This window comes from Cricetulus griseus (assembly GCF_003668045.3).
Source record: "Cricetulus griseus strain 17A/GY chromosome 1 unlocalized genomic scaffold, alternate assembly CriGri-PICRH-1.0 chr1_0, whole genome shotgun sequence".
Lineage (NCBI taxonomy): Eukaryota > Metazoa > Chordata > Mammalia > Rodentia > Cricetidae > Cricetulus > Cricetulus griseus.
Window position 1 is genome coordinate 62,825,684 of NW_023276806.1, and position 25,389 is coordinate 62,851,072.

A 25,389-nucleotide genomic window follows, 5' to 3' on the forward strand; every position below is an offset into this window, starting at 1 on the left:
AGAATTCATACTGGTTCCCTTACTCTAGAGCTAGGCTTCTGATGAATGTCTGGCAATTGTGTGACAATCCGAAATCACACTGAATTGTGAATGGGAAGTACTGTTCCAATTCAACCCTGCCCTGTAGTTATCCCTGGTTTGTTTGTTTGTTTGTTTGTTTGACTCAAAGAACTTTACATATGTTTCATTTAAAACTTCTAGCTTTACTCAGTTCATCAGTCCAACCTACAGAAAATTTTTAACTAAGTTATATCTATCTGAAAATATTTGTTATCCTTCCCAGGTTTATGTCATCCGCATCCAAGACATTAGTAAAGTATTAACCATAATAGCTGTGGTTTTAACTCTAGCACGGCACTGCGTACTTTCTTAAGAACATTGATTCATTAATCATCACCTTTATTTAGTTCAGGTAATTATATAATTGCTAAACACTCAAGAGTTCTTACCTTTCCATAAGGATAAGTAACTTGTCATCCCTGTCAACGTTCAATAACATGCCTATTCAGCATAATATTGTGTAGTAAATTTAAACAGGGAGTCAGAATACTTCCTAAAATTCTAATTATTTATTTTATGTGTATGGGTGTTTTACTTGCATGTATGGGTGACTACCTGGTTGTCTGAGGAAGCTAGAAGAGGGAGTTGGATCCCTTGCTGGAGTTACAGATGGTTGTGAGCCAACTTACAGATGCTAGGCCCTGAGCCTGATTCCCTTAAAGAACAGCTGGTGATCTTAACCACTGAGCCATCTCTCCAGCCCAGGAATGAGGATATTTTTATTTAGCAAAGATAGATTGAAGAATGAGGGTGGCTTTTATTCAGGTATGGTCAAGAAGTTAAATACCAGAAAGCCAGCAGAGTGGCTACTGGAAGGCAAGATATTTATTTAAAAGAAAAAAATTGGAAGTATAGAAATTAGGATGGTGGGTAGTATTATGAGGGGCTGTAGATGTGACAATCAGAAGAGATTTCAAAATGAGAAAACAGAAAATATAGGAATAACTTAAAGTAAGAGATTTGATGAGTGACATTCCATGTCTTCCTCACTTGGCATTGGGGAAAAAAAAAACTCAAGTGGGTATTTTGGCTTGAAGTAACTTCTGAATTCTGAAGTTTGCCCCTGAAAACAAAGCATGATTTCAACGTAGACTCTTCAACTCAAAAACCCTGGGAGGTTTCTGAAAGGTTCAGGCATTATGCTGGCTTGCCCCGTTACCTGGTGGAATCCACTCAGGCAGAACCCTGGTCAGCCCAAGGTTCCATGGGAACTAAGTCTACACGCAGGTGCAGAGGACCCCTTTAAAAGATAAGTCCCTGCCCATTTACGCTGTCTGTTCCTCTGTTTCTCTGTCTCTCTGTTTCTCTGTCCCGCTCTGTTCCTGCTCTCTGTCCCCTCTCTCTGTTTCCCCGCTCTGTCTCTCTATGGCGACCGGCCATGGCGGTCAGCCATTACCCCTGTTCCTCTTCTTAGTCTCCCCATTCTGCTGGGCCTTATAATAAACTTATAGTCTTATATCTTATGTCTCATCATTTCTCTTTTCTTCTTTTTAAACAAAACAATAACAGTTTAACTCTTAGGTTTTTAATTTAGGAAGAATGTATTTAGGGGGAATTCAGATTTTAGACAGCATCAGAAGGAACAATTCAGAACAGCTTCAGGATGGATTGTTTCTGATTCAGAGGATAAGAAAGCTAATCCTGGAATGGCTCAGGACCAACCTTAAAGAACAGACAAAGCTGGGAAGATCGAGAAGGTGCTAAGACACACCCAGTCTAGAATGAAAAGAATGGTCCTTCTAACCTGAAGAGGAGGCTTGGACCTGGGATAGACAGTTGCATGTAGTACAGTGGGCTGAGAATGTAGATTGTGATGGAATAAAAACCCATATGAATGCTATACACAAACCCTGGGGGACTTGCTGGCCATCCTCTTTACTTACCAAATTCATAAGGAAATACAGGACAAAGACATTCAACAGAGTTCCCAAGGCTAAGTTACTGCCAACATTGGCACTGAATGCAATAGTAGCCTGACATCAGAGTCCTCACTCAGCACCTGTAGCTCACAGTCTCTGTGAATGCAACTAGCACTGTGAAGCCTCCTCAGACTCCTCAGGGCAGCTGCAGACTTCATCTTCTGGGTTTTTGCTTTTGTAAATTCACTTTGTTTTATTTGTTACCTGGCATTGTTGTCTCTTGCTTTTCCATTTGGATGGGAAGTCTGAGAGCAGGCCTGAACCCAAGTTCCCAAATGTAAATTACAGTCACCAACAAAGGCTTACTTAGGGTTGCTCTGTGTAGCTTTGGAGCCTGATCTGACACTTGCTTTTTAGACCAGGCTGGCCTGAAACTCACAGAGACCTGCCTGCCTCTACCTCCCCAGTGCTAGGATTAAAGGCATGTGCCCTCACTGCCCAGCGGCAGAACCATTTTTACGGGAAAGGGAAGAGTCAACCAGAAAGCTGAAAAGTGCTGTTAAAATGTGAATGGAAACCAGCAGCACAAACAAAATAAAAAAGAACAATTGCAAAGCCTGTTCAGAACTTGGTGAAGAGCAAAGATGGAAATTAGTTACTATTTGGAAGACCCTTAGAAGAATGTGCTATGTTGTAATGTACTAATGTCTGCTATTGCCATAAGATCTGGGTCTGGAAGAATACCAAGTTTGTCATCTGGAGGAGGAAGAACCACCATGTGAACAAGGGCTTCAGCCCAACAGGCCATGGTGTGCTAAGGGAGTTTCTGGAGCTCTATCTAGCTGAGGACAGAACATAACCAAAGGTAAAGCAGGAACAAAGCACAGGGAACCTGAGCAAGACAGAAGGCAGGTGGGCGGTGCCCTGTGCATCCTTTCCAGAATGAAGTCTTTGATTAGACTGTACTCAGATTAGAAATGGCTTCTTAACAGAGCTTGATATGCACAGTGCCCATAGGATCTACTGGTTTGCCTAAGGTTCACGTAATAACAAATGGTTGGGATTACCTTCTGGAAACAGGACAGACAGAAAAAGGACTGTGAACAGCCTGCTGAGTAATGTTGAGGTCTTATAAGGACATGTAGGTGCACATCTTGACAGCATCTCTGTAAAGACGCTTTGGACTAAAGTGGCTCTCAAAATCTGGAGGAGTCCTTTGGGAAGGCTCCCTGGTGGAGGTGAGTCCTCGGCTCAGATTTCAGAACTGAGGGTCACAGTTTACATTAAGTCCCTCATCCTACCAATGCATGATCAGCTGCTCAGAGAAAGGGAATGATGAGGATCACTGACCTATGGACAGATTGCAGAATTGTGATGGCCGGCTTCTGCTGTGGTCACTCCCTTACTGCATTCTGTTGCTGCTACAGGAAACCTCAGCCTGACTTGCCTGGCTCCAGCAAAAGCCCAAATATAGCTCCTGGAACTCTAGGAAGGCCTCCTCATTACAACAGCCATAAAACCATATATGAGATTAAGCGAGCTTGTAAATATTCTTTAGCAGTGTCTGCGTGTGAGTTAGAGGCTTTTATGATGACCGCAAGGCTGGAATTGCCTTGTGAAAACTGAGGGCATATCTTGAAAAGAAGGCAGTCCCTGCTATGAATCTCATGCATATCAGCTAACCAGCACATTTCTTCCTTGACTATAGAGTGATAGGTTTGTAGTAGAGACATTGCAAAATATAGGAAAATAGAAAGAATAAAGAAAAAGTGTAACTTCCCTATTCAAGTTTCACAAGGGCCTGGTAACCCTAGCTTATAGCCTTTCAATGTTTAATATGTGTATGAATTACAAAAATGAATTATATATGTTTGTGTGTATATGTATCTATTTTATTATAGTAAAATATAGACAGCATGCAATTTAACATTTTTCCTCTTTTAGATTCTTTGACAGTAATTTGTTTTTATATGAAAATCTTTATAGACAATTGTTTGACAATTGGTGATGGGCTTTCATAATCCCAATACTTATAAGGTTGAGGCAGGAGAATGGCTTTAAGTTTGAGGCTAGCTAGGTTGAGTTTCATAGTGAGAACATGTCTGGAAGGGAAGAAAGAAGGAAGGCAGCTGCTCCTTTCTCAGAAGCTGCAGCCAAGCCCTAGGAGAGTTGGCCTTCCTTTGTGGTACATGATCTTTCTTCCAAACAAGGGACATTTGGGGAAGGCCTGTCTCATCTCTATTGACTTCTCCCTGGGGATGCCGTAGACTGGATTCTCTTTTGGAAGCCTTGCGAGCTCCTTTATACATCTTCGTGTCTGGGCCTGCACTGTCCTCTATGTGCTGAAAGAATTGTTTCTTGAAGTGTCTTTGCCTTTTTCCATGAGGCAGCATCTATCATGCTCATGTCCTAAGAAATCTGCATTCAATTCTTGGTTTTCCTAATTGTAACCAGGGAACTCTTCAGTGTCATGGACAAGCATCTAACTGCAGCTCTCTTCAAGGACCCCAAAACTTAATTAGCAGTAGCAGCTCTGGCAAGGCTGCATCCAAATGCAGATGAAGGCACCAGTCTGACCATCAGTGCTGTCTGATAATGCACTGTGTTCATCCCCAGTAATCTCCACTTGATCTTTGAGGAGTTTGGCCATGCCAAACTTGTTGAAAAGACTCCAGACAACCATAAGCCAGAGCAGTATGATGCTCTTATTTTGTGATACATGTGTACATGCTGATAGGTTAGTGTGTGTGTCTCTGTCTAGACATGAACAGTATGAAAAAATATACCTCACGTCAGCTGACATCTGGTGATTTGTGGTACTTGCTTTTATCCTGGACCAAGCCAAGTTATTCATTTTAACCCAGTCTTCTTCTAAATGTCGCCTGACACAGACATTCAGCCCTAGCAGTACCATGTGGGGAGCGAGGTTGGAGCTGCAGAGGAACCTTTTTAACTTCTCTGAAGCATCAGTTCTGTGGTGTGGAGAGCATTCACACTGCTGTGCGGCTGTAACCATGACTTACCTCTGGTAGTAGTTTATCTTCCCAAACTGAATTCTGTGCCCATGCTTAGCTTCCTCTTCATTTTTTCTCCTAAGTCTGAAGCAATCTCAAGTACTTTCAGTATAATTTTGACCATTCTACGTCATACTATAGAAAAATTTTGTGACTAGCCTATTCATTTAGCATAATGTTTCCAGATTTCATCCGCCTTATAGAATGTTTTAGAATTTTCTTCCTTTGCAGGACTGGATGCTACTCTGTTGTGTTCATATACAATATGTATTATTGTATTTATAATTCAGTGTATTTCACCCATTGGCGGAGACTTCAGCTGCATCCATCTCTTTGTTTTGTTGTGAGCAATGTTCCTAGGAATAAAGGTATGCACATGTCTAACTTGGTCTTTGCATCTATACACTTAGAAGCAAACTTCTGGATCAGAGTCTATCTCCTATATAACGTGAAATAGACTCTTTTTTTAAAATAACTTTTATTTAAATTAAAAGCAATCATATTTTACATACCAATCCAATTTCCCTCTCCTTCCCATTCTACCATCCTCCCCACCAACCCCCCCACATCCACTCCTCAGAGAGGGTGAGGCTTCCCATGGGGGATCATCAAAGTCTGTCACATCATTTGGGGCAGGGCCTAGGTGCTCCCCTATGTATCTAGGCTGAGAGGGTATCCCTCCATAGGGAATGGGCTCCCAAAGCCCATTTGTGCACTAGGGATAAATACTGTTTCTACTGCCAGAGGCCCCATAGACTGCCCAGGCCCCCCAACTGACACCTATGTTCAGGGGCCCTGGATTGGTACTTTGCTGCTTTCTGAACTGTCAGTCTGGGGTCCCACTTGCTCAGGTCAGTAGCTCTTGTGCATCCCCATGTGAAAGTTGCTTTATGTTCTACTAATCTTCCAAGCACTCTAAAAGGGAAAGATTCTGATCCTCATTTCCCAGTGAGAAAAACTGAAGCTGAGAAATATCCAGAGGTCCACAGTCACACACAGTTAGGTGGCCCAGTCGCTTCTGTGACACTGACTTTGATGGCTGTCCGCTATATCATCATGTTCTTAGGAGATGATCCACACTCTGAGATCTGCATAGGGAAGACAGAAATGTTCCAAAATCAAAACTGAATTTTATCATTAGTTCCCGGACTTGGGGAGAGGTAAAGGTTGTCATGCTGCTTGTAGGTAACAGAATGTGTCTTCATCTGGTGGACAATTGGATTCCCCTGTGAAGAAGTGTGGGCTTAGTGCTTGTGGCATGCCACTGAACTAGATAAACTGATTTCAACAGAGGCCACAAATCCTAGCTGAGCTGCCAGCAGCCTGGCATTTACCTTGATGAAATGCATGTATAAAGGTATCCAGCAGGAAAAAACAACAGAAAAATCGGATAGGAAAACCCGGGGGGGGGGGGCGTGGCAGGAAGCCAGAACCAGTCAAGTGAGAAAAACTAGATCATGGGTGGAAAAAACATAAATCTGTGGTTTACTTTAGATTCTTGCATTGTTTAATTTTGGAACAACTAATACTCTATGCATGTGAAGGTGTGACTTAAATTTTTCAACGACTGTGGATAAGGTGGTGTAATTAAATTTCATGACACCCATTCATAAGACAAACAAATACTTCAACAGTAGGTATGGCTACTGATCTTATCAGGAAATAATAGATGGTAACTGGGGCAGTGAGTTCCTGGCTGGTGTGTCATGGAAAATAGGCAGATTTTAGTTGTGTAGTTTATAAGGGCATCTATGTGTTTATTATGAGTAACAGGCAATGGAAAAAAGGTCCCTGGTGAATTGACAGGTGTTTGGGGATGGAAGTTCATGACTGTGGTGAGCAGAGTCCAATTAGCAACACATCTCTCTGCCTCAGTGGAGGTGGCTCAAACAGCCACTTGAAGAATCAATGGTGACTATTCTGTAGCCACCAGGAATTTTATCAAGCCTGGGTTCATCTAGGGGGTCCACAGACAAAGGTCATGGTTAACTCAAGGTATTTCTTATTGTGTCCATTAGTTACATGCAAACTTCTTGACAGAAGAGTACACCTGGCTCATGTTATAATAAACACCCTCTCTCTCTCTCTCTCTCTCTCTCTCTCTCTCTCTCTCTCTCTCTCTCTCTCTGTGTGTGTGTGTGTGTGTGTATGTGTGTGTGTGTGTGTGTGTGTGTGTGTATTCAGTATTCATAGTCACAACATACAAAACAGTGAGTAGCAGCATTTTTATTTGTATTTATATTTGGGGTTTAATTCAAAAAATTAGATAGATATCTGCTCATGTGTGGGAATTCTTTTCAGTGTGTGTTGAAATTGCTTTAGAAGAAAAAAAACCCAAGTGATGAAACGTATTATGAAGCAAACAGAGAAAAGTGAATTTTCTTGTCCATGTGGCCTAGATTGTTCTACTTTGTTGAATATTTGTAAGTCAGATGCAATCATTGCAAATGATCGACCAGCCTCTCCAGCTGCTCACACCCTCCTCCCTGAATCCTGTGGAAAATAAGCCAACTAGAGGGAGAAAGATGGAGCAGTGCTAGCCTGCTTTTGCCCAAGTGGACAGAAGAGCAGCCTGGGAGGGGTGGTGTTGCATATGTACACGTAGAATAGGACTGGTTCATCCCTAATTCTTGGGTTTTCTTTGAGTTGAACCCCCCCCCCCAATTAACCATGGCCATTGCAGCTGTTAGAAGCCAAAGTTCTTGTTATGGCAAGGAATTATAGTCTATGATGATCTTCTGCATGGCTCAAAGTCTTTCTGATCAGACCTATTCCTTCTTAAATCATTCTTTGCTTTATAAATGGCTGACCTGAATGCTCTGTTCAATTCTTCGAATTTGTTGAGGGCTTACCATGCCATTTGCTGGGAATTGAGTGTATGGCTTTATTTATTCTCACACCTACCTATGAAGACGTACCATTATTTTCTCCACAATAGAGACAAAACTATTAAGACAAATTCCCCTGATGAGAGGCACACCTCTTGGGAAATGCTCAGTCTTTCACCCTAACACAGAATCTTAACCACCAAAGCCTGCTGACACGACCTGCCCTAAGTCACTAACATAGGAAGCTAGTCTGTTACGAATCATGAGCATACATGTTTATATCCTGTGTATGTGTTTAGATATGTACATGTAATTTGCATGAAGATGTAATTTGTATAGTTAACATACAAATGTATAATTTATAGATATTCATAGATTTATTTGTGCATATAGGGATACATTTTCATAGTGATACTTTTATGATAATTTTCATGGGGAAAGTCTAGGAGGGTTAAATAACAATAACTATTTCTGCATAATAGTTAATTTCCTTTCCTTCTTTCTTCCTTTCTTTCTTTGGTCTTTTGTGATTTTCCTGAGATAAATCTATACTCATTTGCAGCTAAATTTGTGTCTTGTTATTTAGGGCATTTAAAATAATGGCCTGACTGAGTTCCTGTATACTCTACACAAAATGACAGAAAGCTTGAGCAAAGCCCTGTGTTTAGTGTCAGCAAAACCCTGTGTTTAGTGTCGTATCTGGCTGCCTAGTTTTCTAAATAGTATACTTTTCTTTTCCAGACAGACGAGCAGAGACTGATGATGGCATGTGTTGCCATTTCTTCTTTCCATCCCATGTTAAATCTCTTTTCCTGGAAAGATGATCTGTGCCAAGAGAAGAAGGCTTGCAGTGGAAGAAGTCATGATGGGCAGGGAATGGTGCTGCCTTGGGAATATAGTGTCCTCTGTTCCAGCATGTTCCATAGCCTAACCTATAGACCCCAGTAAAAACTTGGGGATCTATCGGCCCCTGGCCACTTATGCAGACACTAGAAGAAAGTCATGTGGTCGCTTTAGTTTCTTTCCTCCTCTTAGTTAGAAATATGGAGGTAGAAGGTGCTCCCTCTCCAGCCCCAGCACTGCTCACTGTATGTAGCGTCTGGCAAAAGGAGTTGGCATTCATTACCTGCTGTTCATATATAAACAGAGGGTGCTGACGAGTGTGGCACAGCACTGTGTGGTCTACACTGGTGCTAAGAAACAAATTCACCATGTTCACATAAGCATCCAGAACTCAGGACCTGTGAGAAAAACATACAGATCACCATTTCCACCCGGTGGATGGAAATCTGTAGGATGCTTACCTTCCTGCTCACTGAAGGAGCTGCTCTAAGCACATGCTCCCCAGAAGAGAAAATCAGTCACCTGCATCACCATCATAACTCTACAGTTCAACCAAGGTCCTTACAGGTGATATGGCTCTGCAGATGCCCGGATCCATTTGGTGGTGGGAGTGGCTGCATGAAGGACACTCCTCAACAGAGAAACACAGCTGAAATCCCATTGCTCAGAGACACTGGGAGTGGAGCATGCCTGATGCTTCCAGGCCATTCCCTCTGCTTCTGCAGTTAAAGGCTGTAGTGCTGAGCTTCTCCTGTGTCCCCCAGGTCTTTTGGCTCCGGAAAAAAAGCAAAGTTCCTTCAGGAATATTTTAGTGGTGCTATTCTTAAGTGACGCTAGGGGGCAGCAATACAATTTGCCGTCCCTCTTTACCTGGCTTGCTGGACTTTCAAAGGCCTCAGTTTCAGTATCCCTGAGGACAGGGCCACTTCCCATACTGTGACCAGTGCAACAGGAGCTTATAAGCGTTTCAACGTCAGGAATAGATGACTGTTTTTCTACAAGTATGCAAAAGGTGTTTGCTGTTTATGTTGTTGAGTGTATTCTTACACTGTTGTCTACCCATCTCTATCACTCCTCTAGGTGGAGGCGGGTCTGAGGCTCTGGTGGTCACCAATGTGACAGAAAAAGGCACCGGATGCTGGCTGGGACAAGGTGTTCTTTCCCAGAGGAAATTCTTAAGACAGTTTCTGAAAGCCTCTGCTGTTTATGCTTCCGGGCTGCGCTACTCCCACTCCCACAGCGATTGCCACGGATGCTGCAAGTTGTTTGCTGTTTGTGTAGAAAATGTACGTGTTCATGCGCTGTTTGTCTGCATTTGTGCACAGGCATGTGGAGGCTAGAGGTGGACATCCATTATCTTCCTCTGTTGTCCTACACCTTAGCTTTTGAGATAGGGCTTCCCACTCAACCTGTTGCTCACTGACTGGCTAGACTGGCTGATCTGCAAGCTCTGGGTTCTTCTGCCTGTCTCCATCCAGCCCCACCCCCCAGCACCAGGGTCACAGGTGTGGATCATCACATCTGGGTTTTTATGTGCACGCTGGGATCTGAACTCATGTTCTTATGCTTCCATGGGTAATATTTCACTTACTGAGCCATCTTCCCTGACCCATTTTTTGTTACCTGCACAAAATGGGCATTAAAAAGCATTTAAATGTTTAGAAATAAAAGCTCAGAAATCTCATTCACTGTTAAATTTAGTATTAAGAAACTTTCAATGTGCCTTATTTTCCTTGAGATTGTGCACTGCAGTTGCAAAGTTATACTAGAATCAGGTAAATGTACTACTTATAGCTAAGTAACTTTAAAAACACAATTATAGGGAAGTTGAAAAAGTCACAGGAATTATATCTCCTGTGATGATGGCACGGGAGAAAGAGTCTGTCCTCCAAGAGAAATTTTAGAGTTTATCCCACTGGCTTCAAGTAAATTTTGCATTCCCGCCGAGTATGTATATTTTTGCAAATTTTTTCCTTTTGGCCTAAAATAATAGGCACATTCTTTGGGGAAAAGGCATGTGTATGGAAACTTAAAAGTTCTAGAAAGACTTGTGAACTCCCAAAGGAAACAGAGGGCATGGCCTGGGATAGAGCACCTGGGCACCCTGAGTGCAGAGCTTTGAGGGCACCCCAACTCTGAGTTGCCTGATAGCAGATCCTTCTGAGCAGCAGTCATGTCCTCAGAGCCCAGATCCTGGGGCTGGTGGCCATGACTGCAGAGCCCAGATCCTGGGACTGGCATTCACAGATTTACTCTGCCAGTTTATAACAGGAAACAGTTGTCAGAGGGCTTTCTGGCCTTTAACCCCCTCCTATTCTGGAAGCTCTGTGGGAATGTGAGTTCTGAGACCAGTGCTTCTTGGTAATAGGTGTGAGCTGGATTGTGTCCAGCTTTTAGTCACTGGTCTATGTAGGGATTATTGTAACTCATGTGTATGAAAGGAAGGATCAAGTAAGTCAGTTAGTTCCTTTAACAAATAGTTATTGACTGTGGGTGTATGCCTCTTCACCTACACAGACAGAGCAAGAAGGAGACAGGCTCTTACAGTGTTGAGCTGCACAAACCTTTTGCCTCCTCAGGCTGTATCAGTTTCTGTTCCCACCAGGAGGTGTGAGGTCTTCTCACTATTCCTAAATTTTTAGGGTTTAGTCATATACTGATGGTGAAAATGGTTTCTCAATATAGTTTGAGTTTCTAAGTGTTAAACAAGCTATGCTGTCTTTAATACATATATAAGGACTGTACTTTTAGTGAGTTTTATTTATGTATTTGTATGTGTGCAGGTGCCCATAGAGGCCAGAAGTGGGTTTCAGATCGCTTGGCACTGTTGTTTGTGAGCTATTTGATGTGGGTGCTGGGATCTTAACCACCACCGAGCTTTCTCATCAACTCAAAGGATTGAATTTCTTATGTGTACTATTGGTTTCTGTATTTTACCCATCACTGTTTCTCATTTTATGCATTTGCACATTGTAGCCCTTTTGGTCTTAACAATAAGTTTCTTTATAGTTTATATTGTGTTGATTAAAATAGTAATAAGGAAAGCTATTTACTGACTCATTAGCTGACTGCTTTTCTATTATTAGTTGCTAATTTCTCCTTGTAATTTTATTAATTCTTCATTCCATTTTGGGGGGACTTAGTATTTTTCCAGCTTTTCAATTAATAGCTATCATTTCCAAAGAATTCTGTAATTTTACTTTCTATTACTCTTCCTTTGTCCAAGAGTTGTTTAGTGGTGTAAATGTCACTGTTAATTTCCAGCAACAACTTATTTATCAGTATTTCATGCATCTGTGAGAACCGTATTTGTATTATTTCTCTTTTGAATAATAATGGATTAATATTTTTTTCGTAACAAACTGTAGCTTTTTTGAGCCTTTACTAAGCACCAGGCACGTGTCCCAAGTACCTTTTTTATTTCTATAGTTATACTATAGTTGCATCGTTTCTCCTTTTCCTTTGCGCCTTCTAAATCCTTCCATATACCCCTCTTGCTCTCTTTCAAATTCATGCCTCTTTTTCCATTAATTGCTGTTACATGCATATATGTAAACACACCATATATGTATACCTTCCCAACACATCCTGCTCAGTCTGTACGCTGTCGCTTACATGTGTGTTTTTAGGGCTGAGAATTTGGTATTTCATAACCCGTCAGTGTGCCCTTCCCTGGGGAAGACTATTTCTCCTGCTCTCAGCCTTCCTTAATCCTTAGTTGCCTATTGTTCTATGTGCATTTTTGAGACTTCATGGGCTGTCCCCATCCACTTTGGCCTGTCTAGTGGTGTCATCCTTGTTTAGGCAGTCATGTTGCTGAGAATATTTTGTGGCCTCCTGTTGACTATTTTATGTGTTAGGGTGTTAGATTCCATTGTTGGGTTATGAAATAATTTGGTGTCTTAGTTTGGGTTTTTATTGCTGTGAGGTGACACCATAACCATGGCAACTCTTATAGAGTAAAATGTTTAATTGAGGGAGCTTGTGAACAGTTTCAGAGATTCAGTCAATTATCATCATGCAGGGGAGCAAGGAGGTGAGCCGGCAGACATGGTGCTGGAGCTGAGACTTCTCCATCTTGTAGGCAACAGGAAATCAACTGACTGTCCCACTGAGGGAAGCTCGAACAAAAGAGACCTCAAAGCCCTCCCCGACTGTGACACACTTCCTCCAACAAGGCCACATATCCTAATAGTGCCACTCCTTTTGGGGGCCAATTTTACTTCAAACCAGCACACTTGGTTCATATAAAAACTTACTTAAAAGAAATAGTTCTTTATGTAGGGCCTGGGAAGATGGCTTAGTCATTGAGACACTTGCCATGCAAAAAATGAGAACCTGATTCATATCCTCAGCACCTGTTTAAAACAAAAAGTCAGGTACTTTGGCATGCATCTGCAGCCCCAGCACTGGACGTTTTGACTGGACTCAGACATAGAAGCTCTCAGCGAGGACAGCTGACATCTCTTGGAAATCTATTCCTGGCATTTTTCTTTGGTGTCCTTAATTCTCTTGGTCAAAATTTGGCATATTCCACTGCCTCGTTTTTATTTTTCTTAATGTGTTGTTTCTTTAAAGCAATACAATGGCATATATGTTGCAGGACACAAGATGCTGAATTGGGCTTGCTTTAGATTTCTTACCTTCTGTGTTTAAGGGTTTTTGGACAACATATAGGTGATGGTTATCTTCTTTAGAGCGATTAGAAAAGTTTATAGATTCTGCTAGTTCTTTAGGGTCCCAATAACAGGTGCAGTAGTGTCTGTCAGGTCAGGAATATTCCTCCTCTTTGCTCAGATTGTCATCTACAATGCATCTCCAAACAGATTTAGCTTCCTCTCTCCAGTTCTCCTTGGTCACCAGCAGGAGCACTCTGCTGTGGCTCCAGACACCTTACTTCAGGGGAAGACCCTGCTTGGTATTCCCATCACTGAAGAGAACCATATAACCCTTCCACTCGTCACCCAGAGCATCAGAAGCTACTTCTGCCCCCACACACTTCTTGTAAAAAGTCTGAAGTTTGTGTTCATCATCCACTTGAGTGAGTTTCAGTGGCTAGGAAGGAGATGCTCAGCTTCATTTTGACACAACTCTGTCTAGAAGGCATCATGGAAAAGGAGCCAGAGAGCCCTTCTAGGCCCTTCTTGGCCTTTTTTGTTTTATGACCTAATCTGGGATCAAGATCTTGACCTCAGCTTTTAAATTTTTGTTTGAATCTATATTTTCCCGATAATTACTAACTCCCCCATTTAAAATATTATTTTCTAAGCCCCTTCCTCCCGCTAGCTCTTGTTCTCTATTTCTTTTTATCAGATTAACCTAATATGAAAAGTTGTTCTTTCAATAGTGAGAGAAGCCCTTTACACCATTATAAATTGTACCAGATGCTTTTCCTTTCATAGTATTTTTGTTTCACGTTTATAGAAATGTGTGGTGTGCACAGTAACATTGTTCTTTGTGTTTCTGTTTTATTTGCTTTATTTCTGAACTGTCTTTTGGTGTTGCAGAACATTCATTCACCCATTTATTTTGTCATTATTGTTGCAGTGTGTCATTACATATGACATATTCCCTATTCCCCTTACCTATTATCTATGCATTCTCTAGTCTAAATAGTAGAAGTTTTAAAAACTACATATTTCTTTTCACATACACCTCCTTTCCCCCTTCTCACTGTCTAATTTGAAGTGAAATTCCTTTACTCCTAGTTTTCCCTTGTAAGTGTGAACTTGCATGAGGCAACCAGCTCCCTAACTCTGCTTTCTGTAAGCTCTTTTTGTTATCTGCTTATATTTATATTTTCATAGCACATAACATTAGATGCTGTTCTGTCACCTTGTCCACATCATGCTGTCTTAGTTCTGAAATTAGATATATTTAAACATAAGTTATCAGGCCGGGCATTGGTGGCATTTGCTTTAATCCCAGCACTCGGGAAGCAGAGGCAGGTGGATTTCTGTGAGCTCAAGGCCAGTTTGGTCTATAGAGTTCCAGGACAGCCTCCAAAGCAATGCAGAGAAATCCTGTCTTGAAAAACCATTAAAAATCCAAGAAAAAAACCAAAATAAATAAATAAACATGAATTATCAGATTGTATGCCAAATGTTTCTGTGATTCCGGCTTGTTGTCTGTGTTTATTCCACAAGAAGAATTTGTTGCAGTGACATTTCCTGGGTCCTTCAAGTTCCTTGCTATCTATCTTGGCCTTTACACTCAAAGTCCTATGTGGATGGATAGGATCTCAATTTGTCCTCACAAAGACCAGCCCTGCCTTCCCCACATACTTACACTTGCCCTTGGTGATGGATTTTATTTTTTGCTCATTTTCTATTTCTACTGTCACAAATAAACACAAATTTAATAATTTAAAACTACAGTAAAACTTTTACTCCTACAGCCTTAGGGGGCAGAGGTCTAGTCTACAATCAAGGTGCTGGAAGGACTATATTCCTTCTGAGGGTCATTGGGAAATTCCTTTTCTAGTTTTGAGAGTCTACTTGTATCCCTTGCCCTTTGACCAAAGCTCTAACTGTTGGTCCCACCATCATATCTCTCACTGACCATTGAACCCCTTGTTTCACTCTTATAAGGACCTTTGTGATTATACAGAGCTCATTCAGGCAAGAATCAACCCCACCTCAGTGTCCTGCAAAGCCCCTTTAGAGATACAAGGAGAAATATTCACAGGTGTCTAGTGTTGGTCGAGGTACATCTTTGGAGGTATTCAGCCTACCAGATTTTGTTTTATTCTTAGAAATTTTCACAAACTGACATCAAAGTGAAAAAATAGGTTTTCTGCATACTTGTGGAAGAGCTTCCAGACTATCCATTCTGTGATATAAGTATCCACTCCTAAGTTTGTAAATATTAGTCACAAGTTTCACTCCAAAGAGTGGGACTCTTTAGGCTGAGGGTTTGAAACTCTTACCTTCCTGGACTGGAGAGATGGCTCAGTGGTTAGGAGTACTTACTGCTCTTGCAGAAGACCAAGTCCGATTCCCAGCACCCCATGGCAACTCACAACCATCCATAACCCCATTTTCAGGGAGATCTAATGCCTATTTCTGACCTCTGAAAGCTCCTGTGTGGTACACATACACATACCAATAAAAACAAAACAAAAAATCCCTTACCTCCCTGGTCATTCTCAAAGAAAGACTAGCAGAGAGTTTCTGCCCTGTGTCTTCTTGCTGAAACCCCACTGAGTGGGGCAATAGGATGGTAAGTGTTGGCACAGAGGTGGGGGTGAAACTCAGGGCCTCTTACTCCTGGCTAAGCCTCTGGTAAAACATGCCTTCTTCCCTTCCCAGCACAGCCCCTGAGGGTCTTCCTGCATTTAGTAGTAACCTCACCTGGGAGCCTCCGGAGGTGGACTGGCATTTTGCCCTGGTGTGTGTGGGGGACTTCGAGAGCCCATCCCACTTGAAGGGATGCACTCTGTCTCTGAACACATCGGGAGGGACCTAGGCCCAGCACAGGAAGATTTGGTGGACTTGGTGGAGCCCCGGTTGGGGGCCCTACCCTGCCTGGGGAGTGGTGGGTGGATGGGGTGGGGGGTAGGTTGGAGGTGGGGGAGAAGGAATGGGGGAGAGGGGAAGGAGAGGGAGAGGGGAATTACATGTGAGACAAGCCTGTTCCCTAACTTGAATTAATAATAATAATAATAATAATAATAATAATAAGAGAAAAAAAAGATACTGTGATCCTTTGAGGGCCATCACAGAAAGCTCCCACAGAAGAAGGCAACCCCTGACTCCTCTCTGCCAAGTACAAAATATGCTCTCTCTCCTCTGTTCAGCTCTCTGAAACTCTCAGAATCACATGTTCTCTCCTGTGTTCCTTGAGTGATGGACTATGTTCAAGTCAGCGTCCGCACTCGAGAGACTGCAGTTGGTCACGTCAGTAGAAATTATCCAATAGAACTTAAGCTTTTATTGATGCATTTGGATGGAATGGACAGATAGCAGAGATAAAAAGCTCTGTAAACCCCTGAAATATGAAGGGAATTCAGTGCAAAGAGATGGGCTCGTCTATGCCTTCCTGTTTCTGAGAGTGTCTGCACAGAAAAGCAGGCAAGAGAAATGAATTTAGACAAGGAAGCACCCTGTAGAAATGACCACTGAGAAAGAACCAAATGAGAAGAATCATGGCTGCCCATCAATGTTCCAGGGCAGAGCAGGGCAGGGCAGGGTAGTGAGTGAGTTCAGCTGTCTTTTGGCACTGGGCACTGGAGTCAGGGGAAGTCATGGCTGGTCTGTCTTCAAGTAGGAATATTGCCCCTTGGCTTCGATTCCTTTCTTCTCCTCCATCCGTGCTGCATCCTGGCCCTGAGCCGAGGGAGCACGAGAGTGCAGGCTACCCGGATCCTGGCTACGGATCACTATTTCCCTCGTGTGGTCATTGACCCACTCATCTCTAATCACAGTGGGTACCCTCTGTCCCTGCCCTCCCTTTGGACTTGGGTGATTACTGCTCCAGTCTGGTCTTTCTTTCACAGTGCTTGTCTTAGACTGAACCTGACCTCCTAGTCCTGGCTCTTCTGTTTCATAGTTGCTTTCTGGTATACAGCTTTGCACTATGCCTGACTGTATCTGAGCCTGTCCCTTTTCTGGAGCCCCTACCCGACCTGCAGACTGGTTCCTATCATGCTCCAAAGTCTGTGTCTGGAAGTGTCCTGCCCCTACCTGTTCTGCATGACTGCTGTCTTGCCCATGGATCTCAGTCCTTCTGTTTTGGTCATAGATGGACCCAGGTGTCTGGATGCTGCTATTTTCTGCCTGCTGACTCCTGCTTTGTTCTGTGGTCTGGGTGTGAGTATATGATTTTTCCTGTTGGTGTTCTTCAGCAGCCTGGCCTGCCTGGTTCCTATCTTGGCCCTGAGTCTCATAGATGGATCCCTGTGTCTGGATTCTGTCACTTCCTGTCTGCTGCCTCCAGCCCTGTTCTACCGTCTGGGTGTGTATCTGAGTATGAGACCCTGTCTGTGTCTGGTAGTGTTGTGTAGCAGCTTGGTCTGCCTGGCTCCTGTCTTGGCTGTGGCTGTTAGTTCCTCTGTCCTGGCCTCCTTGGGTCTGAGTTGTGGGTCCAGCTGCGGCCTCCTCTGTCTGTTGGCTAATCTGTGACGGCATCTCTGACCTCCTCTCTCTGGTCCAAGTCTTGTCTTCTCTTCTCGGGGTCTGCGCCACCTGTCCTGTCACTTGTGTTTGCTGGCTTACCATCTCCTGTCTCTGAGACTCAAGCTCCCTGTCGTGACTGCTACCCTGTGTAGGGTAGCTGTCCTGACTTTGGGTGTGTGTCCCTACCCTGACCTGTTTTTTAGACACCTGATCCCTCTGTCCACTGCTGCTGTCCTCAAAGCACTGCTCTGCTCCATCCCTTCCCCCTCCAGTGCCACCTCTCTGGCCTTGTTCCAGCTCTTTCGAGGACCCAGGAGAACAGCATTCAGACATGTCGGACATGCAAGCACCCCTAGAACTCTCACTCAGTGTCTTAAAGCAGGCCCGAGCAACTTTAAACACCAAGACTAGGAATTCTTTGAACTCTACAGTCCCTGTGTTATCTTCATCCAACAGGCGCAGGACTTCATCCACCGTGGAGGGATCATGGGGATTCTGGAGGAGAGATGGAGCCATGTCAGCACTGCTCCTCTAAGGTCAGATCCATTGCATTCAGTTTCTAGGCTCCCTCACCCCACTGCAGACTGGGGGCTCTCAGACCCACAGCACTGCCCATAGCATCACAGTGTAATTGTGTCTTTTGTTGTAGCAGCTCTCTTACTCCAGGGTAGGAAGCACCTTTTGTTTATATATCCTCGATTTCAGATCTGCAGGATGATTCACTGGGTAAAGATATGCTGAAGACGGAACACATGTGCTTGTATGCAATGGTCTGGGCTCCTGGCTCCTTCTTGTGACTGTCCGTGGCCTTTGCCCCTGGTGCCAACCCCACTGGAAGCACAGCAGGAACCCAGCCCCATGGGAATCCAGAGAGTTCCCATGATGGGCAATCCTAGTAGGACAACAGGCTGCTCTAAGTATGCAGGCACCATCCTAGTACTTAAGGACTTCATTATTCCATCTGCTTTAGATGTTAAGGCAACGAAGTGCATTGGGGCTCTGGTTCTGGTTTGCTGGTTGGGTTGATCTCTCAGAGTCTCCTGCACCCACAGCTGTTCAGAACTAGTGCTCCAAAGTCTCATTTTTGACCTGAAAAGTGAGCTAATATTTCTAAGCAGCTGCTTTGTGCAAGGCAGGAACAACCTCTTAACGGATGCTAATAAGCAATCACATTTCAGAACGGTATAGGGAATGTTACTGTGTCACATTTGAGAAGCACCGGAAAGTGGTGACTACTTTCCCTTCTAGGCCATTTGAAGAGTCGGTTCTTGCCTGAAATGTCCCCTTGGAGTCTTTCATTACATTGTCTTGAAATTAAAATTAATTTAAAGAGAGAATGAGATCAAAGCACCAGTCTTTTCTCTAAGAACCAGGATGTGTCGCCTGCCATGTCTGCCTGCACAACTACCAGCAGAGCTAGCAGACTTGAATTTGGCTGCTTGTCCTTTGTATTCCCCAGGAAAGAGCCCTTGCAGGTAAACATGCTTTGGCTATGCTTATCACGTTTCTCCCTCTCATTCCCCCATAGCATACCACTATGACGTCAGCAAGCTCATGTTCCAGGAGCCTCTTCAGCTCCCCACGAGTGAGCACTTTGCAGTCACCCTCTGACCTGGCATAGCATCCGAAGGCTTCGATGATCCCGTGAATGTTTTGCAGCAACTGAGGCATTTGTGCAGCTAAGCTGGAAGACATGAAAGCCCCTGTATGGGCAACATAGACAACCCTAACCCTAACCCTAACCCTAACCCTAACCCTAACCCTAACCCTAACCCTAACCCTAACCCTAACCCTAACCCTAACCCTGCGTTTTCCTCACAGTACTCTGTGATTTAGTCCTTTCTATTTGGGGTTTCTCTACCTTCCTCCATCTTTTCCTCAAAATGTACTTTATCGTGGAAAGGAGGAACCCTCAGGACTTGGAAGGATATTTTTGAGTCAACATTTAATGCCAGGCTTCACCACCTGCCTGATGTGAGCTGGACCAACATGCTTCTCTTTTCCGAGCCTCAGTGGATTCACTGTGAAGGAAGCTGATACTTAGCACTCACTTCAGAGAGTTATCATAAAGGCTTTAGAAGATAATTCATAAAAGGCACCCTGCTGATGCCTGGTTTATGCTAAGTGGTAGCTATTAAGTATCATCATCATTATTATTACACACATTTACACATATATAATTTGTGTACAGCTATAGACGCTGAACTGCTCACAAAGCACTTTCCTGTGTAGCATAGCTTATGCCCCTTATTATAACTAGTATTTCCATAGGTGGGGAAAGAGCTCAGAAGAGGTAGATTTGTGAAGGTCACACATTATTTTCTTTTAACCCGTATCCAATTAGTTCTTTAGACTATACCTTTGAATGGAATTTTTTTTTTGCCTGTTTCTAGGGTGGTAGTGTCCTACTGGGGACATCAGAAGGTATTAAGTACAAACAGGGGTTAGCCCCTTTTGGCTTGGAGCTCTAAGGATCCAGCCCTACCCTCTCAACTTTCCTGGAGAAGGGATTCAGGAAGAGGATAGGATGCATCTTTTGGGGATACTAGGTTTGGGGGTGCCTTTCTGGTGCCAAGATACTCTGTCCTCAGTCCTGGAACCTGTAAGAGAGATCAGCTTCTGTAAAAGACACATGGTCTATCAAATCTAAAGGGCTGATGACCTGTGATGGATGGTTCCTAGACAAAATTTTTAAGCAGGCGAAGTTGAAGATGAGTGTGACTGAATGGGCAAGAGGCATAAATATGTTAAATAGAAGACTCGGGGAGAGCAGAAGGAGGAGAGGTGCCAAAGACTGAAAGGTTGAAATACAAAGAGAGATGGAAGCTTGCAGCATCTGGAAAACCAGTGAAGGGACCTTTGAGATGAGGAGGAGGATTGTAGGGAGAGGATGGCATAGAGAAGCAAGGAGTGAGGGAAGGAAGGAGGTATGGTTCAGGGAAAAGCAGGTGAGTGTGGTCAGAGGATTGAGGAAGTCTAGACCCCAGGTGGGCTGTACAGGGGCAACTTTTCTACTGACCCAGGAGTCAGTAACTTAGACGCTTCCTTCTGTGTGCTTCAGGGCATATAACTTCAAATATATCCCTTGACACAGATGGAAAACACCCCCGTGTACATGACAGTCTTTAATCGCTGACCTATTAGTAGTGAAAAGACCAAAATGTCCTTTTAGTAACAATTCAGATTCTTAGAATAAATCTACAAATTTAGCTTGCCTATGTAAAAATTTAGAATCAGGAAGGAAGTTCATATTGGCCCCTTTCTCCATAAGACAAGTTTATTGTCTGCATTGGTAGGAACAAACTGCTTCTGATCCCACAGGCTCTGAGCACTGCAAAGAACCTTCCATAACCTTAGGGAAAAAAAAAGTTACGCTGATCCAGGAAGGTGCGTGGGTGGTGGGTGGTTCCATTGTTGCTGCCCACATCATCCCGTGGGAAGAGCTGCAGGCTAGAGCCAGAGAGAGGAGAAAGCTGGATTGCCTCAGAAGCAGCGCATTTCCCAAGTGCTCTGGCTTCAGCAAGCCAGGGGCTCTGTGGGGCCCTTCCTGCCTCCAGCTCACCACTGAGACCTAACAGCTCAGATCTGACAGCCCTGGATTCATGAGTTCAGCTTGCCAAGACACTGAGAATGAGCAAGAATTTTTTCTGGAAGGAACTTACCTAATGCCCAGGCAGGATGGGACAAGTTTCTGTCAAGCAGTGTGTAGAGTACTTGTCAGTGGGGACATGAACCTTTTATAGAGGATTTAATGGCACTCATATGTATTTTAGACAGGATGTCTCCACCCTACACGAAGGCTTGATTCATCTAAGGCTCAGCCCAGCCCAGCCCCACCTCCTTTCTTCTCCATCTCACCTTCTGACCCACGGCTGCTTCCCTTTAATTACGGGCCCTTTCCACCATGGTTGGAGCTGCCACTTGCAATGGTCTTCTTCTTATGACTAGGAGGTCCCTTTCCAATGAGTTGGGCTCAGCAGTACTTTACACAGGCCTGAGATCCTAGGGGATATTTTGCATGTCCAGGAGCCTGCAAAGTCATAGAAGTCTTGTTCTTTATTCAAGCATTCAAGAACATATCTGTTTATTGAAAATTATTCCTTTCAACGTGTCCCCCACACCCCCCACTTTCCGATACCACTGCTGTTAACTTAGACAAGTTCTAAGTTCTTGTTTTGGAATTGCCTGGTTTATGAGGCCTTAAATGGTCTTTGTGTGTGTGTGTGTGTGTGTGTGTGTGTGTGTGTATGCACACATGTATGTACGCATGCATGGAAGTTAGAGGTAAACTTCAGCTGTTTTCCTCAGGTACCTTCCTCACTCCATGTTCTTTTTCTGAGGCAATTTCTCACTGGCCTGAAACTCTCCCATTAGGCTAGGCTGGCTGGCCAGAAAGCTCCAGGAATCTGCCTGTCTCTACTTCCCCAGTGCTGAGGTTGCAAGTACACAACACCACACCCAAGTTTTCTTAATCTGGATTCTGGGGGTTGAACTCAGGTCCTGTGCTTTTAAGCCAAATACTTTATAGACTGAGCTATCCCTGCCCCACCTCCCAACCAGATGTGGTTTCAATTTTATTATTTATTAGTTTATTTTACAGCCCACCCTCAGTTTATCCTCCCTCTCCTCCTTCTAGTCTCTCCCCTCCCCACTCTCACTCTGCCACCTCCCCATCCAACTCCTCGTCCATTTTTATTCAGAAAAGGGCAGGCCTCCCATGGATATCAACAAAGCATGGCATATCAAGTTGCAGTAAGATGAAGCACCTCCCCTTGTATTAAGGTTGGGCAATCAATCCAGTATGAGGAATAGGGTCCCAAAAGCCAGCAAAAGGTACCCCCTGCTACATTTGTTAGGAGTCCGACAAGAAGACCACGCTACGCAACTGTCACATATATGCAGAGGGCCTCGGTCAATTCCATGCAGGCTCCCTGGCTGTTGGTTCAGCATCTGTGAAATCCTATGAGCACAGGTTAGTTGATCCTGTGGGTTTTCTTGTGATGTCCTTGATGGTTTCCATTTTTATTCAAACAACAACAAAATACTTTCTGCTCTGAATAGGTAGTATTTTACAGGTGGTGAGAAAGGGATTGACATGATCATGCGTGGAATTTTCACTTAACAGTAAGAACCCAGTGGCCCTGTGGATATGAGAAGCAAGGCCAAAGGAAAGAATCCTTCATACTGACTTGTAGAAACTCCTATCCTCCACAGTTCACAGCAATATCTAACGTGAAAGTATTAGTCATTTCAGCCTAGCTTTCACAGTAGCAATACCTTCCTTTGAATTCTCTCCTGCCATACTTCATAGTCACTGTCTCTGGGCCACAAGAGGAATGTAATTGTTAACTGTGTTTGTGCATGTGCTCATGCTTGCATGCTCATGTACACACACACACACACACACACACACACACACACACACACACACACACACACACACGCCTTTGTAGACAGTTCGGTGGACTCAGCATCATTTGTTAAGTCAGTTGTCTTTCCCAATGTAGTCTGCACCACCTGCCAGATCACCGTTGGTTAGTGGGAGACACATCAGGGCTTCTCTCAGGCTGAGTGACAGGTAACTTCTCACAATGAAGATTCTTGAGTGGCCTGAATTTCTGTCATCATAGCAGCAGCCAATAATCCATCCCTTACTGAAAGCCTGCTCACCAGACCTTATACACACTGAGGAACGCACAATGGTGAAGGGGTAATAGAGGGTGGCCATTTATGCTGTACTCCCAAAGTAGCAGACAATGTTAATTGCATTTGCCTAAAAATACTCACATTTTGAAGATATTCTGAAGGCTGACTGATTATTAACACCATGATTGCAGAGGTAGAATGCTACAGTGAGAGCCAAAATGACCTCAGGCTATCTTTAGTACTTTTAATAGCCATTTATCCTCTACCAGGGTATCTGAATTAACGCCATATTGACTTGTAGATTGAAGTTGGAATATTGCTAAGCTTGACATGGCTAGCTTGTACCAACTTAAAAGATGAGTTTGTCATCAGAGTACATCTGAGACTCATAGCCGAGATTTCCCTGTCTTGCTATTACCCACCTGCATTATGTCTTATCAGAATGTCCAGTAGGGGTGATTTGTCTTTTGTTCTGAGTCTGTAACCCCCATGTTGGAACATGCTACCTAAGGCACCCTGAATCTGTTATCAGGTCATGGTCACTTATGTTTAAGAATAAACTATTTCCTTTGGAACAACAGTTGTGTTATGTCAAAAACCAGAGCATGCCATGATTCTTTTCTTCATTTTGGGAAAAAAAAAAAGAGTACAATATTTCTGCAGACTAGAGAGCTCTTTCCAGAAGCAGCTTGTATGAAGAAAAATTTGGTGGAATTTGTTACCAACAACAAATCCCTAATTGAAAGAAAGGTGACAGAGAAGTGGTTCTTGGAAGGGAAACAAACAAAACAAAATCAAATAGTCAAAGTTCTGGGCCTCCATTATCCTCTCTCCAATTTCATCCATATTTCCCAAAGCTCCCTGTGAAGAACACCCTGGAAGCACAGTGAGTAGCTCTGAGGAGTCAGCCCTGGAAACACCAGGAATGACTAGGTAGATGCCTGATAACCATGCAGACAAGAATCTAGTGATTTAGGATATGTCACTCCTTCGTCTAATCCCTGACTGACAGATGGTGCTGGCCCTGTTTCTCAGTTATGAACCAGGCAGTGCATGTGGATAATGTCTTAGGCATCCATATTTTAGCCAGGATAGTTGCAATCTGCCATGTCCAGGACTCCGAATTTCAGTCTTCATAGAGAAAGCAAACTAGAAATTCCCAATTTCTTTCCCATTGGAAAAAGAAGAAAATTCATGGCAGGAGTCACAGGAATAAGGAGAGCTTCCTTTTCCTGCTTTACTGGAGTCCTTCTCAGAACTCTAGTGTCCTGGTGGTATGGAAGGTTTGCTGACTTGCAGGTAATGGGACAGATATAACTCCCACTGTGTTCTTGCTCTTAGCATAGTCTCTAGTCAAAAGCATGGACCTGACATTTCCCATCACACTTGACTTAGTGCAAGCCTTTCTGTTTTATTGCTTCCTCTCTATCACCTACACTCTGACTGTCCCCTGTAACTGTCATCTGCCTCCTCTCTCATGTTTCCAGATTGTCCCCATCATATGAGATTGCCCCTAGGGTTGGCAGCCAGCTCACAGTACTCCTGCTGGTGCATATTTATAGCTTTTGTTTAACTCTTCCATCACTATCATTGATTGTCTGTCTCCAGAGTATGCCCCCTTTGGAGAACAAAGCAGGTTCTGTAGTAAATATGACAACTTGAAAGGGAAGCCCTGACCATTTTTTTTTTTCAGAAAGTGTCACTGATTCATGAAGATTGGGTGATACATCACCCAAACCATGCCCGTCTCCAGGTTTCCACTCCCCTAGAGCAACATACTCCATCCTTGTGTTCATGGGGACAGAGTAGGACACTTCTGCATCTGAAGCCAGGAGTGCATCCCAGGACCAAGCTGGGGAAACCTGCACGGGGTGGACCGGATTGTGCTGGTTTGAATTCTATAAGCCTGATGGTGTTGTTCTCTAGTAGGGCTGGTCAGCATTTGCCTGCTTCCTCCTCCATTAACCAAACACTGATCCCTCCCAGGGATCTTGATCCAGGATTAGAGGTAATGGCTGAGGAC

At 43.6% G+C, this 25,389-nt stretch overlaps 1 protein-coding gene and 1 long non-coding RNA gene across 4 annotated transcripts in view; one reads left to right on the forward strand and one right to left on the reverse strand.

Moving 5' to 3' along the window:
- The window catches only part of LOC113833127, a 183,307-nt gene extending 159,361 nt beyond the window's left edge, over nucleotides 1-23,946 (forward strand). Inside the window, exons 2-5 of one of the 3 annotated variants that reach the window (XR_004772036.1) lie at nucleotides 8,503-9,171; nucleotides 9,685-9,890; nucleotides 18,177-18,256; nucleotides 19,249-23,946. This is a non-coding gene — a long non-coding RNA (uncharacterized LOC113833127). Of the gene's footprint in view, nucleotides 1-8,502; nucleotides 9,891-18,176; nucleotides 18,257-19,248 lie in introns of all 3 variants that reach the window. The other 2 variants (XR_003480682.2, XR_004772037.1) reach the window with 2 other exon arrangements.
- Nucleotides 16,848-19,391, reverse strand: Crnn (cornulin). The gene is made up of 2 exons (XM_027393390.2): nucleotides 19,254-19,391; nucleotides 16,848-18,215 (listed from the first exon to the last, which is right to left on the reverse strand). The coding sequence occupies exons 1-2, from the start codon at nucleotides 19,389-19,391 to the stop codon at nucleotides 16,848-16,850; spliced, it is 1,506 nt and encodes a 501-aa protein (XP_027249191.2).
- Nucleotides 23,947-25,389: the final 1,443 nt, after the last annotated feature.